At 59.1% G+C, this 14,708-nt stretch overlaps 1 protein-coding gene across 4 annotated transcripts in view; it reads right to left on the bottom strand.

Annotated features, from left to right (window-relative positions):
* Window positions 1–14,708, bottom strand: part of MGRN1 (mahogunin ring finger 1) — a 54,761-nt gene that overhangs the window by 5,323 nt on the left and 34,730 nt on the right. For 2 of the 4 annotated variants that reach the window (XM_087449577.1, XM_004438104.3), the window contains exons 8-16: window positions 13,703–13,750; window positions 12,064–12,132; window positions 10,301–10,460; window positions 7,811–7,920; window positions 5,515–5,580; window positions 3,725–3,951; window positions 2,578–2,695; window positions 2,206–2,248; window positions 482–580 (exon numbers count right to left, since the gene is read on the bottom strand). In XM_087449577.1, the coding sequence (XP_087305703.1) occupies window positions 482–580; window positions 2,206–2,248; window positions 2,578–2,695; window positions 3,725–3,951; window positions 5,515–5,580; window positions 7,811–7,920; window positions 10,301–10,460; window positions 12,064–12,132; window positions 13,703–13,750 (940 nt within the window). The remainder of the gene's footprint in view (window positions 1–481; window positions 581–2,205; window positions 2,249–2,577; window positions 2,696–3,724; window positions 3,952–5,514; window positions 5,581–7,810; window positions 7,921–10,300; window positions 10,461–12,063; window positions 12,133–13,702; window positions 13,751–14,708) is intronic. The other 2 variants (XM_087449578.1, XM_004438105.3) reach the window with 1 other exon arrangement.

The raw sequence follows: 14,708 nt of genomic DNA, 5'->3' as shown, positions 1-14,708 counted from the left end.
GGATGAAGGAAGACATGGCAATGGCAGTGGGACCAGATCTGCTCGTGGGGCCCGGAGCAGGACACAGTCAGGGAGCAGGTCCTTACATAAGCAGCCTTTCCCGCCTGCTTGAGGCTGAACAGGCTCCGGGGCGGGCAGGGGCCACCGGCATAGGCTCTGCCCCAGAGAGCCAGGCCCAGCAGGAGGGGTGACTGTGGAACTGAGCTGCTGAGCCTGGGGAGTCGACGGAAGGAGCGTGGGCTCCCCATGGGCCAGCCCCTCCCTGAGCAGTCAGAGCAGGCCCCCAGCTCCACAGAGACAGTCACAGCACCACCCCCAGCCTGGCCAGCCCCCAGCTCCACAGAGACAGTCACGGCACCACCCTCCGGCCCAGCAGGAGCCCCCTCTAAGGGGACAGTCATGGCACTGCCCTCAGGCCCAGCAGGCCCCTAGCACCAATGGAGACAGTCATGGCACCAAGTCAGGGGTCAAGTGCTGTTACCTGGCAGGTAGATGTCGGCAGGCGGGCGGGGCTGGCCGCGGCCACAGGGCTGGGGGCTGCCATCCTGCAGGACATTCTCGATGGACGGCACTCGGCTCCCTGCAGAAGAGGGGACAGGTCAGGGACCCACAGGCGGGAGGTGGGTCCAGCCATCCCTCTGGTCAGGAGCCCCAGGAGCCCATCTTCCTCCCCAAGGGTTCTACAGCCACTGGGGGCCCAGGATTCGGCCCCAGACTGCCCCCCAACTCCCCCCAACTCTCCAGGGACCCCAGAGGTAGAGGTTTTCTTTCCTCCCTCTCTTTCCTTCTCTCCCAGCCCAATGTGAAGCTTTGGTTTTGTTTTTAGGACGAAATCATTACATACCCACTTAAAGCAAGATGAAATGGTAATAAATTTAACCGTCTCCGCTTTATCTTTCTGGAGGAGCAGGCGGGGCCACAGCCCGCCGGCCCACACGCTCCACAGCAAGGAGCTCGTGCGGTCCTGTGTGGGACCTACGCACGTGGCTGTCCTCCCTCTCACATGTCACTTTTCAGCCTCCTCGTGCAGGAGCTCCCCTCCAGCAGAAGAGGGGCCTGGACCCCGTGACAGGCACACCCGAGGGCCGCCCAGTCCCGGCACAGGCAGGAAGCAGCGGACAGTGCAGGAGGGTCGCGCTCGTCCTGGGGCGGGGGGCGGGACGTGAGGCCTAATGGGGAGAAGGACTTGCTCTGCTCTACGCTGGGCAGGAAGTGATGGTGCCGTGTTCCCAGGAGACAGACACCCCTAACCCAGCACCCTGCCCTGGGACCCCCACACACCCAAGCCCAAGGGCCCTGGTCTAGCAGCCTGCAGGCGGGCCCCACACATGTGTGGTGGGGGCTGCTCCCAGGAGGGATGTGGGTCACCACACTGCAATGCTGGCCAGGGGACCACCCGACAAAGAGGGGGTCACAGCAACAGAGTGGTTGCAGGTTATGTGAGGGGGCTTGACCACACTGCGGGCCTGGGAACCAGCTGGCCAAGGCCAACTCCTAGCTCTGTCACCTCTAAATTAAGTGGCCCTGGGCCTCCCCTCTGACACCAACCCTGAGCCTCAGTTTCCTCATGTGTCTGACACTGGGAAGGAAGGACCAGGACAGTGGAGGGCCAGCATCCCCCCAGCAGGCAGAGGCAGGCCCGGGAGGCACCTCATTAAACCCCACAACCACCAGGAGGTCAGGCAGGGTCATCTCCCCACTCAGAGCCGCGGGGAAGCAGCAGCTGGGACTTGACCCCAGTCGGGCTGCTCCGTACTAAACCCCCCACTTAGGAGAGGCGCCAGGCCCTCCTCCATGGGAGACTCGGACACGAGAGGAAGGGCCTGGCTGAGCTCACACCCACACGCTGGCCATCTGGCTACGCCAGGCCCAAGGCCCCAACACAGACCCCAGGAGGGACCCACTCCAGAGGGAGGGGCACAGCCCCCTGCCAGGCTGGGCGGCCCGTACAGGACATGCACGGAGAGCTGACCGCGTGGAATGGTCAGGCAGGAAGTAAAACGGCCGCTGTAACTAACGCCGGGTGGGCAGGGAGAGGGGGGAGCGGCTGTGGGCTGTCCTCTGGGGAACCGTGGAGTGACCACTGTGTGTGATTCCCAAGAGGGCAGCCAGCACCACTGGGAGAAACCGCTAGAAGAGCCGTGCTGGAGCCCCCGCCTCCCCCAGCAGGGAGACCAGAACCCCACTCCTCAGGAAGGGGCTCACCTTGCTTTAGCGACATCTCATCAACCTCCTCTGTCAGGAAACTCTAGAAGACAAAGAAAAAAGGCGCCTGGAGCTCGGGTGCCGACCCGGGACTGGTGCACCAGGGGAGGGCGCAGGGCGAGCTGCGGCCACCAGCCCAAGACACGGGCGTCTGGGGTGCTTCACACAGAGCCCCTCCTCCAGCCTCTGCTGCGACTCCACCCGGCAGATGAAGAAACTGAGCTGGGGGAAGTCACAGCCAGGCCAAGGTCTCCGAGTAGGGGAGTGGCGGAGCGGGCCGGGCGCACCACGCCACAGGCCTGGGAGGCCAACAGGACTCAGAGCTCAGGTGGCGAAGCGGCCTGTGGAGGGTGGGCCAGGGAGGGGCCTCACCTCAGGGGAGCTGCTCAGGGCCAACCCCAGCCCGCCCGGCGGAGGAGCAGCATCCGAGTCCTGGGAGAGCTTCTCCTCGTCCTCTTCGTGGATGGGGGACGATGGGGACCGCAGGGTGCTGGGGACAGAGAAGCGGAGGGTAGAGGAAAAGGCGATGAGAAACGCCAGCCCCACCAAAGCCAACGCCAGCTGGGGGCGACTTGCAAACGTGCGCCCAGGCCCTCACTGGACCAGGCGCCCCTGGGGACCAGCACGATGCACGGCGGGCGCAGCAGCCAGACAGACACGAGGCCTTCGCCTGGGTGCCGGCACCGGCCTGAACACCGCTTTTATTCCCAGAAGGAGAAGAAAACTGCAACGATATACCCTTGGGGTGGGAGGGCTGGGGCGTGGGCAGCAGCAGGAGAGACCCCCAGTTTCCTTCCATATCGTTGGAGAGATTCCCACGTGTGTGAGGCGTGGGGCCGTGGCAGGTTTTATAGAGCCTGTGCCTTCTTTATACTTATCTAGAAAAAAACCAGCCTGTGTCTGAGGAAAGACAACACAGCAGGGCTAGTCGCCTGCACCGCACAAGTGTCCCAGGGAACCACGACTGAGCCTTGGCCACCCCTGGGCTTGGCCCTGGAAGGTTCCTTATGTCAGTGACAATGATCTGGTAATCGCCTCTGGCTTGTCAGGCATAACCGAGGTCGATGATGTGCACCTGGTTTCGCTGCGGCCTGGGTTTTGGTTGCCATTGCTGCTTGCACAGCAGGATGTGCCCACATCACCAGCCCCCAGAAACTCCCAGAACCCAGGGACTCAAACTGTTCCCCTGGGCAGAGACACCGCACACGCCCCTGCGGTTTGCTGCCCCTGTGTGGCCCAGGACAGGGAAGGACAGCGGAGGCCTCTGGCCTTCACGACGTATCTCTTTCCTGCTGCCTTTGGTGTCATCAACCTCAGCAGAGAGCCTGACCCACTACTGGTCCTGTGAGTCCTTCTGGCCAATCACTGAAGGAAACACGTTATAAAATTCTGTAAAGCTGCAAACAAACCACATCTTGTGCTTCTGATCCGCTCCCACATGCCCAGCTCTGCTCAGGCCCACAGAGTAGGCATGGGGGTCCCCCGCATCCTTCCCCAAGGGGTCCTGGGCCAGCCTCACCTGTCAGGGGATTTGCTCCGCGGCTTGCCCTTCTGGTGGCTGCTTTCCATGATTCGATCGATCCCAGCAAGTGGACAGCTGGCCTGAGACAGGCCGTCTGAGACACCCGAGTAGGTGATCTCTTCGTAAAGGGGGGCCGAAGGAATGGCTGGGGAGATGGCCCGAAGGCCGTTGAGCGCCTCGAGCAGGGAGATGGGCTCGTAGCCAGGAGGGACGCTGTCGGAGCTCTGCAGCGACAAGAGCTGGTGAGGGCAGGGCCGGCCGGGCTCCCTGCCCACTGCCCACGGCCAGAGCCCCAGACGCCGGGCTCGTGCCCCAGCACATTCTCCTCCCCAGAACCTGCTTTCTGACCATCTGGTAGCTCCACCTTCCAGGAACTCCAATCCCCTCCCTCAGAGGGGCGCTGAGAGTTCTGCAGCCATGTCAGACATCCCTGCCCAGGGCTCCCTCGGCCATCAGCCGCAGCACGCGGCCTTGGACGCCCAAATGCCCCACTCATCACCCAGGATGAAGGCAGAGAGGGCATCCGGAATAGCCACTCCCACCCCAGCCTCGGCCAGCCCCTACCTGGCTGTCTGTTCCTGCCTGGCAGGGAGTGGAGAGTGAGAAAGGTGTTAGTGGGAGAGCGGAGAACTCAGGAGCGGTGGAGAGCCAAGCCATGCCTGAGGCGGGAGGGCCGGGGACCACACACGAGCAGACCAGGGAGGCCCCAGCTCCCCAGGAGCCTTGCCCAACACAGGCATCCAGCCCCACGTGGGGTCCTCCACAGCCTGGGGCAGGCATCCGTGGGGGTGACGTGCTCCAGGTGATTCTAGTGGACACCCCTGGTTCACAACCAGTTTCCCCCTTTCTGGGAGTAGATCAAACCAGCAGGCCAAGTCTCACTTTAGGGTTAAAGGTGAAGGGAGCAGGGAGATGCTGGTGCTGGGGGTGTTAGTCAGGCCATTGGGGCACTCTGGGGTGGGGCAGCCAGCTGCCCTCACTCGTGAAAGTGAAGGGCAGGTGCTCCGAATGCTCCCTACGTGACCCCCACCCGCCCAAGCCTGGAAGGAAGGGGAGCTGTCTTTCAGGGAGGCAACAGAGTGACCCTGGGGACCACGGGGGAGGCAGAGGAGCCAGGGTGGGGCTTCCTGTCCTCAGTGAGCACCTCTCAGGTCCCCGGGTCACTGGGCCCGTGGTAGCCTGCACTCGCTCCCAACCTGCCTTCAATTTAAAGGTAAATAATTGCTCTGAACCCCTCACCCCTGTGAAAAGGAAAACTCTCTAGGTTGACTCTCCAGTGACTTCCACCTCAACATCTCACCCAGCCCAGCTGCCACACACTGTCTGGACCCCAGCCTGCTCCCTGAAATGCAGGGAAAAGGCAAGAAAACCAAGTCCTCAGCCCAAAGAGCTCAAATCCGAGGGGCGGAGAGCAGGGATGCAAGACAAGCACGCAGGAGGAACGCTGTTTGCAAACCTAGCGGCAGCGTTAGTTCCACCCCCAACGTCATTCCACTGGCAGCAAGAAAAAAAAGGGAAACAAGGGCATTCGGGGGCCAGGGCGGAAGCAGAGCTGGCGAGAAGGGCGGCCCCAGCCGTGGGGACTGGCTCGCTGCTGACAGACCCTGAGCTTTGCTCCTTCCACACAACTCCCTTCCTGGGCAGGGACGCCAGGACTGGGGAGAGTGGATGTGACAGGTTAAATTAGCCACACATCAGCCGGGGGCGAAGAGGACTTCCCGTACTTGTGACTGGTTTAATATCAGGGTGTGGGGCAAAGACGTGGCCACGGGGCCAAACACACTTACTGTTTCCCTTTTAGGTTTCTTGCTGGCCAGGGAGGCGGGGTGCGACTTTGATTTTTTAAAGGGACACTGTCAAGATAAAAATCATACATTTTACAACAGCCACCCCCACGCGGCGCCGGAGCTGGCTGGCTGGGGTCTCTGGATTGCTGACCACTAGGTGCGCCGTGAGCCAGTGCCTCGCCAACGTAACGTACATGCGGATCGTGGGGGCCTTGCCAAGGGCAGGTTCTGCCTCGGGGGCCTGGGTGGGCTGAGCCTACACATCTGTGCAGCTCTGGTCTGTGGCCACACGGGGAACAGTGAGGGTAGAGGGTCCATCACTGTCCCCAATGTCCGCCCACAGTCTGTGTCACCCCAAGCAGCAGGTCCTGGCCAGGGCAGGTGTGAGAATGGCCAGGTGCTCCCCACATGTGGGCCTGGCTGGGCAAGGGCAAGGGCCGAGGCCCCCGGGCACCTCTATGAGGCTTGGCACTACCTCGTAAACTTATCACCAACATCTAACTCCTAAAGGTAGCTGGGGAGAAAGATGAGCCCCAGATCAGCCCCCTCCACAATGATCTTAACAGACTCTGGAGAAAAGACCTAATTTGGGCTCTCCCTGGTACCATGTGGAAACTGCTCAAACAAGGAACACGGCAGAGAACAAGGACCCATTTAGGGGCAACTGTAACCCTGCGGAAGGGAAGGCATTGGTCCTCTGGGGTGAGCGAAGGTTACAGTCCAAGCCCCAGGCCGCCTTGCGCTGCGGGCGGTGTCTCGGCTCTCTCAGGATGGCGACAACCACAGGAGGGCCCAGCCTGACCCTCAGCCACCAGGGACAGGCACACACAAGCAGTAAGGGAAACCCACCACCTGAGCATCCACCCCTCTGTAAGAACAGTAAGAAACCTCTTCCTGGGCAAGTCCCACTAAGTGCTGCTCCTCTCTCCAGCTGGAGGAAGCACGCCGAGCTCCTGAATAGAGCCCACTGTTCAACATGCTGGAGGCCCTGATCTGGGGGCCCTGGTTCAGACGGGGGCCCAGCAGGTTGTGGCTGGCCCCGGAGAAGCGGGTCTGCTCCAGCTGCGAGACCACACCTTCAGATGTTGAAAGAGAAGCCAGAAATCTCAGTTTTAAGGGAAATTCCTAGACTTTTAAGTGTTGGCCAAGTTTTCAGAAACACTGTGTGGACGGAACACATCACACCTGCTGGCCCAGCGCCGAAGTCCATCTTGTGGGTACTCCAGTCCAAAGGGTTTTGGTCCTTTTTTCTTTTTAGAGAGCCGGCAGGGCCTCTAAGAATGACTGGGTCCAAACAATCTCAGTTGAGAGCCAAGAAAACAGACTTTCCAGGTGACAATGCTCGTGGCCAGCTGCGATCAGGGAGCTCGAGACTCGGGCCTGCCCCACACTCGCCCCTCAGTCCTTCCGCCCCTGTCTGACCACCTGAGCCTCTCCTTTCTCCCCCCTTCCCCATCTCTGTGTCTCTCTCTCTGTATCTCTCTCCCACCCTGTCTGTGTCTCTTCCCGTGTCTCTCTGCATCCCTGTCTCTCTCTGTCTCTCCACATCTCTGCCCATCTTTCTCTGTCTCTATCTCTCCCCATGTCTCTCTGTGCCTCTATATCTCTGTGTCTCTGTCTCTCTATGTCTCTGTCTGTCCATCTCTCTCGAGATCCCTGAAGCCAGAGTCCAACTTCCCTCATCTGCCTGGCAGCAAGGTCTACCTCACAGTTTCTCAGGGAGCAAGTGTAATGGGCAGTTGCCGAGGTGCCCTCCTGTGCGCCCAGGCTGGGGAGAGGTGGGCAGGGAAGGCGCAGAGGACATGTCACAGCCACCTCTTGGAGGAGACTTCGTTTCCTAAGACCCACAGATTGCCCCTGGTTATCTGGCTTGGTGGAGGGATGGTGACAGACACGGGGGCTCAAACTCGAGAAGGGGCAGCCGCCACCGCCAGGCTCTTGCTATTGGCAGGAGCATCAACAGCCCCAGCGGCCGGAGCTCACTGGGCTCAGCCTAGGGCACCCCCTCAACCCCAGAGCCACCGTGGAGGCCACGCCTGGCCCACCAAGCAGATGAGGACAGGGGCCAAGACAGCCGGTAGGCGGAGGTACTGGCCAGACAGTCTGGGTGCTGCCCTGGCACTTCCTCAAGGGCAGTGCCTAGACGGGCCTCCTCCTGGCCACACCACCTGGCCCCACAGGGAGCCAGGTGCTGTCCTAACCCGACTGCGGGCCCTGCACAATGGGTGGCAGCTTCCTCCAGAACTCTTCGTCTCCACCCCCACACCTCCCAGGGCAGGAAGGAAGAGGCGCTTACAGAATGTTCGTCGTGGTCCATGCTCTGGGCCAGAACGGGGCTGAAGGAGACGGGGGACAGGGCTCCTGGCTTCTTCCTCACCGCCCGGATCTGCAGAAGGGCCCGGAAAGCTGTGGCAGAAGGGAGGGGCTCACGTGAGGCAAGGGGCAGCCGGTTCCAGCAGCACTGAGACCCTCCACGCTCCAGGGACACTGACCACCCCCTACTCCACGGGGGTCCTGGGACAAGCCACATTCCGGAATCAGAGACGAAACAGAGTCATGACAAAATGGCCCCAGCATGGAGACATATGAGGCCAGGACAGCACCAGCCCAGTTCAGATGGCGCTTCTGGGGCGGCAGGCAGGGAGCAGCCAGCCTCTCGTCCGCGAACCCCAGACCGCACACTAGGCAGCAGACGCCACTGCCAGTTACACCTGTCGACCAGCTAAAAGCGTGTGGTGTGCTCTGGACACCGGCTGGTCTCTTCCCGGACTTTACACCAAGCAAGTGGCCCGCAGGCAGGCAGATGTGCACAGGAACGGCCGACAGCACGACACCTAGGCTGGGAAAACTAGAAGCAGCAGACACTGACCAGCAGGGAAGTGGGAAAATAAACCAGGACCCAGGCCACCAGGCATCCCAAGCGTCCGTCCCCTAACAGCAATGTGATGTCTGGAAGACACCGTGAGGTGAAGGTGTAGGTCACATACGGTCCACAGTCACAAACGGTACCAGCCGGGCCCCAATAAAAGAGTCATGTCCCTGGTGGTGACGGCAGTCGCCCCAATCTGTAGGCCTCAGGGACAAGGGCCCTGGCCCAACTCGCCCTGCCCAAGTGCTGGTCCTCCAGACTATGCTGTGCTCCTCAGAATGCCCCAGGAGGCCGGGGTGAGCACGGCAGGCTGGCCTTCCATCTCAGCTCAGGGTCCTGCCAGCTCTCACAGCCCCCCACCCCAACTTCCTACTTTCCTGTCCCCTGCCTTTCCCTCAGACAGGAGAGTGATGGGCCCTGCAGGCTGCAACTCAGAGTGGGCTGGGCAAGGTCCCTCCAGGCCCAGAGTACAGCCCCCTGCAGCCTCCCCTCCCAGCCCCTGCTGTCCCGTTGAGGCTGAGGCATCCTCCTGGGCTCTGGACCCCCAGACCACATGGCCTTGCCCTCCACTTCTGCACACCCAGCCTGCCCTGCAGTCCCTGCACACGTACGCCCTTTCCACAGCCCACCTGGCTATCCCAGGGGGACAACCCCTATGATGTGCTGGTGGCTGGCTCTGGTCCACAGCGTGGGCTCTGGGGCCAGACCCCAGTTCAAAGCCCACCCCTGCCCCTTACCAGCTGTGACCTTGGGCAGGTCCCCACTGAGCCCCAAGACAGTGACAGATCAGGACACATGGCCGATCCTGGCTCAGGAGCTCGAGGGTGAAGCATGAGTACCCCCGGGGGAGGTGGACCTGCACACCAGGTGCAAACGGCAGATAGGCTTTTTCTAAAAAGCTATTTCCCTACTAAAAGAAAATGTCCCGCAGCTCCCACATCCGCTCTCCCCATCCATACCCCGTGTCCCCACTGCTGGGACCCATGAGGAACCGGGGCCAGGACCGCTGACCCACCAGCTTGCTGCTCATTTTGACCCAGCAGGACTTTACCCTCAGAATATTTAGATTCCCTCTATTGGAAGACAAATATTTTACTCAGAATTACGCCCAATGTGATGACTTTTGACTGAGAAAATGTCTGGAGTGCTCCAGGAAACGATCGAAATTTAATTCCGTGATCATTTCCGTGATCATTTACCCAGCACGCTTTTCATGGGGGGAGGGAGAGGGGAGAGGGGGAGAGAGGGGGAAAGGGGGAGAGGGAGGGGAGAGGGAGGGAGGGGAGAGGGAGGGGAGGGGGAGAGGGAGGGAGAGAGAGAGAGAGGGAGAGAGAGAGAGGGGCAGAGGGGGGGGGGGAGAGAGAGAGAGAGAGAGGGAGAGAGAGAGAGAGATCGGCCCTGAGCTAACATCTGCCAATCGCCCTCTTTTTGCTGAGGAAGACTGGCCCTGGGCTAACATCCGTGCCCATCTTCCTCCACTTTATATGGGATGCCGCCACAGCATGGCTTGACAAGTGGTGCGTCAGTGCACACCCCGGATCCGAACCGGCGAACCCTGGGCTGCCACAGCTGAGCGTGTGCACTTAACCGCTTGCGCTACCGGGCCAGCCCCTCACTGTAATTTTTTGTCAAAGTATTTTCCACATAATCTTTAAAATAATATGACTCACTGATCAATTTTTGTCCAGTTCCAATTTCACTGCGAACACCTGCCTGGAGCACCCCTCCTGGCCGTTCATTCTAAAAGTCTGATTTTCCTGGAGGCAGATTTTGAGGATCTGACAGTACACGGGCCAGTATAGTGGCTGTGGGTGTTAACTACACCCACATGTTCCGACTCCCCGTGCACTGGGCGGGAGGCTGACAGCCCGTCATTTCCTAGCCCCCGGGCTGCCCTGGCACCGCGAGCCCACTCACGCAGCCGGCAGATGGGGCAGTTGCTGGCCTGGTAGCGCAGCGTGTCAGCGCAGGAGTTGCACAGGCACAGGTGGCGGCAGGGCAGGATCAGCGTGTCCCGGAGGTCTGACAGGCACACCACGCACTCATTGCTGTTGTCGCTGTTCTCCTCGTCTGAGGGCTGCAGGGACATGGAGGGTCCAAGTGTTGGCGGGCTCCTGAGGGCCAGAGGCTGGGGCCTGGGATGGTGGGGGCAGGGAGGGGGCCTTCCTGTCCCCGGCCGCCCACCAGCCGTCCCGCACTACCCCTGAGGGCTGCTGTGGCAGAGGGAAGCCCAAGAGAGCGGAGGAAGGTCACCGAGGAGCAGGACTCAGGAGATACAGGCCAGATCCAGTCACACCCACCCCACAGCAAAGACGAGAATCTGTGCCCCACCCCCAGGCAGACCCCAAATCAAGACAACTCAGGTCTCTTTCTATTCCTCAGAACCAAAGAGAAAATATGGAAAAGACGTGATACTACGGAACACGTCTTCATTTGGTTAAAACAAAAAAAAATCAGACAAGTCTCACTTGTTTGAAATATTTTCATTTAGTAATGGCAGCTTCTAGAAAACAAAATTAGTGTCTGGGGCCGGCCCCGTGGCTTAGCGGTTAAGTGCGCGCACTCCGCTGCTGGCGGCCCGGGTTCGGATCCCGGGCGCGCACCGACGCACCGCTTCTCCGGCCATGCTGGGGCCGCGTCCCACATAGAACAACTAGAGGGATGTACAGCTATGACATACAACTATCTGCTGGGGCTTTGGGGGAAAAATAAATAAATAAAATTAAAATTATCAAAATTAGTGTCTGGATCAAGAGACAGTAACATTCTGAAGCAGGGGTCAGCCACCTGTTTCTGTAAAAGAAGTTTTATGGGCCCACGTTCTCGCCACTTGTTGCTATAGCGTCTCTGGCTGCTTCTGCAATGGAACGACAGCGTTGGATAGATGTGACAGACACCGCACGGCCAACAAAGTCGAAATGTTTACTACCCTGCCCTTTACGGAGGGTGAGCCGACCTCTGGTGTAAAACAGTTGAAATGGGCAGAGCGTGCTCATCTGAGGCTCAGGGCCTGGCCAACCCGCCCTGTCCTCCAGCTTCTAGCCGGTTCCAGCCATCATCAAAGCTGGCGTGTGAGACTTTGGGAAGTTTTTAGAAAGAAGCAGCCAGTGTGCCTTTAAAAACGATGACAAAGGTACTGGCTTGATTCCCTGCTACTCTCCCCTGGCTGAGCCAGACCATGACTCTGCCAGCCCCCAGCCTCTGCTACAGCACCCAGAAGGTGCAGCCCTCCACATCACGCAGGGCTCGGGCCGGGGAGACGAGCCGCTCAGCGGGGGCAGCGCGGGCTCAACCGCTGGTCATGAGAACAGAAAGGCCAAGGCAGCACCAGACAAGTCAGAGCAAGTAGGAGGGTCCCCACATCCCCAAGCTGCCCTGACGGCCAGCAGCCCAACGATGGTAACAAGCCAGTGAATTTGCTGGAAAAATGACAAAATGTCCCATAGACTGTGTTAACTCTCAAAAAAATTCAGGACAAAGGACAGCGTCTGGGGGGGGTCCCGAGGCCTGCAGAAGAAGGTGAGGAAAGCGACTGGCTCATCTCCCATCAACCTGCGGGGCCCTGGGCACAGCAGGGACCCCAGGCAAGTCTCTCCCGTGAGCTGCTCCCGTGCACACGGAAGGCAAGCTGGGGGCAGGCCGGCCCGGAGCCCCGGCAGGTGCTCACCCCCAGCACACACCTTCGTCTCCTGGTTGTTCTTGTTCTCGATGCCGTAGATCTCCTGCAGCAGGTAGCTGACACGGTCCACCTGGAGAGCAGAGAGGTGTCTGGGCACTTGCCAGCCCCCTGAAGGGCTCCTCTGCACCCACCTGGCCCAATGCCACCGCCCAGGTGCCAGGCTCACGTCCCAGGTGCAGGCGTGGTTGGGACTTCCACCCAGCGGAAGTGGGCCCAATGCCAGGACACAGCCAGAGAGAACCAGCTACCTGCCCAGCCCAACTCACAGCACAGGCGTAGGCCTGGGGGCCCAGCGGTCCTGCCCACACAGAGGACCTGGAGTCAAGCTCCACACCAGCCCAGCAACCACACCCTCTGCCACCTGACCATCCCCAACCCAGAGAAAACACACTTTGGACCCACTCATCACCAGCTGCACAAGAGTGACCAGGGTCAGGCCTCACACTGACCATGTTCAAAAGTGGTCTGAGCTGCTCCCGTCCCACAGTTCCATAGACCACAAACACCTGTCAGCCAGCTCTCCTGAGACAAGTGCTCTGAGCATCGCTGGGGTCTCCTGCCCTCCTGTCACCTTCAGGGGCCGGACCTGACAGAGCTCTCTACTCTTCTTTTAAGAAACTAACCAACACCACTCTCGGACTGTGGTTGATGCACCTGAGCAGCACACACAAGGACAACCTAACCATGGCTTTGGAAAACAGACCCCACCATGGCCACTGTTAACATCAGTCTCAATATCAGATCTAACATGGTGCATTCAGGGGACACCATCCTCTAAATTCTCACAGCCACCTGGAATCATTCTTCCTGGTGTAGGACCATGGAATTACTGACCCCAAAGAAAATGGGTCTGCAGCTCCCATTTGCTCCCGGATATTCCATCTTTCCTCTCAAATACTGATTAAGTCAATCCCAGTCTTTGCCTAATACTGAAGTATTTTCAGCAATTTGTAAGGAGAAGGGGAGGTTGCAGTCCTTCTGTTTCCTGTTCCCTTCCTCCCTCTGTCCAGTCATTCACTTGGCAAACATTTACTGAATGCTCAAGCCGGACAAGACTCAGAGCTACAACAGCCAATGCTGGTACGTGGTGGGTGTGCAGTACACCACACACATCCGATGACCCTGACGTCCAGGAGCCCAGAGCCCACAGTGATGACAGACAAGTCAACAGGCCGTCACCAGCTACCTCAACAGCAGCCATGGTGGCTCAGGGAGAATAATCCACGAGACCACTGGATCACGTGTGCATGCGCCTTTTAAATCAAAAGGGCTGGGCCGGCCCCGTGGCTTAGCGGTTAAGTGCACGCGCTCCGCTACTGGCGGCCCGGGTTCGGATCCCGGGCACACAGCGACGCACCGCTTCTCCGGCCATGCTGAGGCCGCGTCCCGCATACAGCAACTAGAAGGATGTGCAACTATGACATACAACTATCTACTGGGGCTTTGGGGGAAAAAAAAGAGGAGGATTGGCAATAGATGTTAGCTCAGAGCTGGTCTTCCTCAGCAAAAAGAGGAGGATTAGCATGGATGGTAGCTCAGGGCTGATCTTCCTCACAAATAAATAAATAAACAAATAAATAAATAAATAATAAAGTAAAATAAATCAAAAGGGCTCAAGACATTTCCACTGATGGACTTACGATCTGCTTCTGCTTTAAAGGCTTCACGGAGAAGCTGCCATCGACGTGCTGCAGGAGAGAAAGACAGAGGTTAGCTTGGCCCCACTGGCACCGCTCAGCGCTCCCACTCAGCCAGCTGAAGGCTCTTCCTCAGCCACTCCACAACCATGGCTAAAAAAAGGAGGGACCATGCGAAGACTAAAGAGCCAGGCAGGGTTTCTAAAATGTGGCCCTCTGACCTGGGCTTGAAGCTACCTGGAAGAACCTTCTAAAAATACCACCTCCTGTGTTCTGCTCTGACCTGTAACACCCAACTCTCCCGGGCAGTTGTCAAGCACACTCAAGTTCACGACCATCAGCTAAGCCTGACGACGGACAAGAGCCTCCCAACAGCAAGCAGCAGCACCTGAACAGCAAGAACTCAGACAGACCAGCTCTAGCCCTCAAAGGGCTTGGTTAGTTGAGGAGAAACAAGGACACGCACATGCAGGCATACGCAGGGAAGCCCGCAGCTCTCAAAACCGTAAGCACACGACAGAGCCAACGCGTGCAGTGGTGTCTGGGGAGACACACTGCTCAGAGGCAACACGGTAAATTAAGGGACGAGATCTGCGACACCACCAATTAACCTTCTGAGTCAACCGAGACCAACACTCAGCATTTTCTGGTAAGGGTAATGGGTTCCTACAGAAGTTTCTAGTATGTTGCACTCCATAAATAAAGCAATTTCTCACTGGACTCTCAACTAGAAGCACAGAATGGAATATTTGCCAGCAATGGCCCATCCACCTTGGCCAGAGAAGTAGATGGGTAAATAGTGACCATCTCTTCCACAAGGCTGGGCTTGGGGAGCACAGCTGGCGGGCCCAGAGCTGGAGAGGGAAAGGCCCAATCTCTGCCTGGGGGCCCCAGTGTCACCACGGCCCCAGGAGGCCAGGGAGAGCACAGGACAAACGGGCCAGAGGGCCTCAGGTCCAGCTGTACTGACTCCCTGGGGCCTCTGGAAAGACCCAGATCACAGGAAGAA

Source organism: Ceratotherium simum, chromosome 26 (assembly GCF_057802395.1).
Source record: "Ceratotherium simum simum isolate JZ-2026a chromosome 26, ASM5780239v1, whole genome shotgun sequence".
Lineage (NCBI taxonomy): Eukaryota > Metazoa > Chordata > Mammalia > Perissodactyla > Rhinocerotidae > Ceratotherium > Ceratotherium simum.
This window is presented reverse-complemented; position numbering and strand designations above follow the sequence as displayed.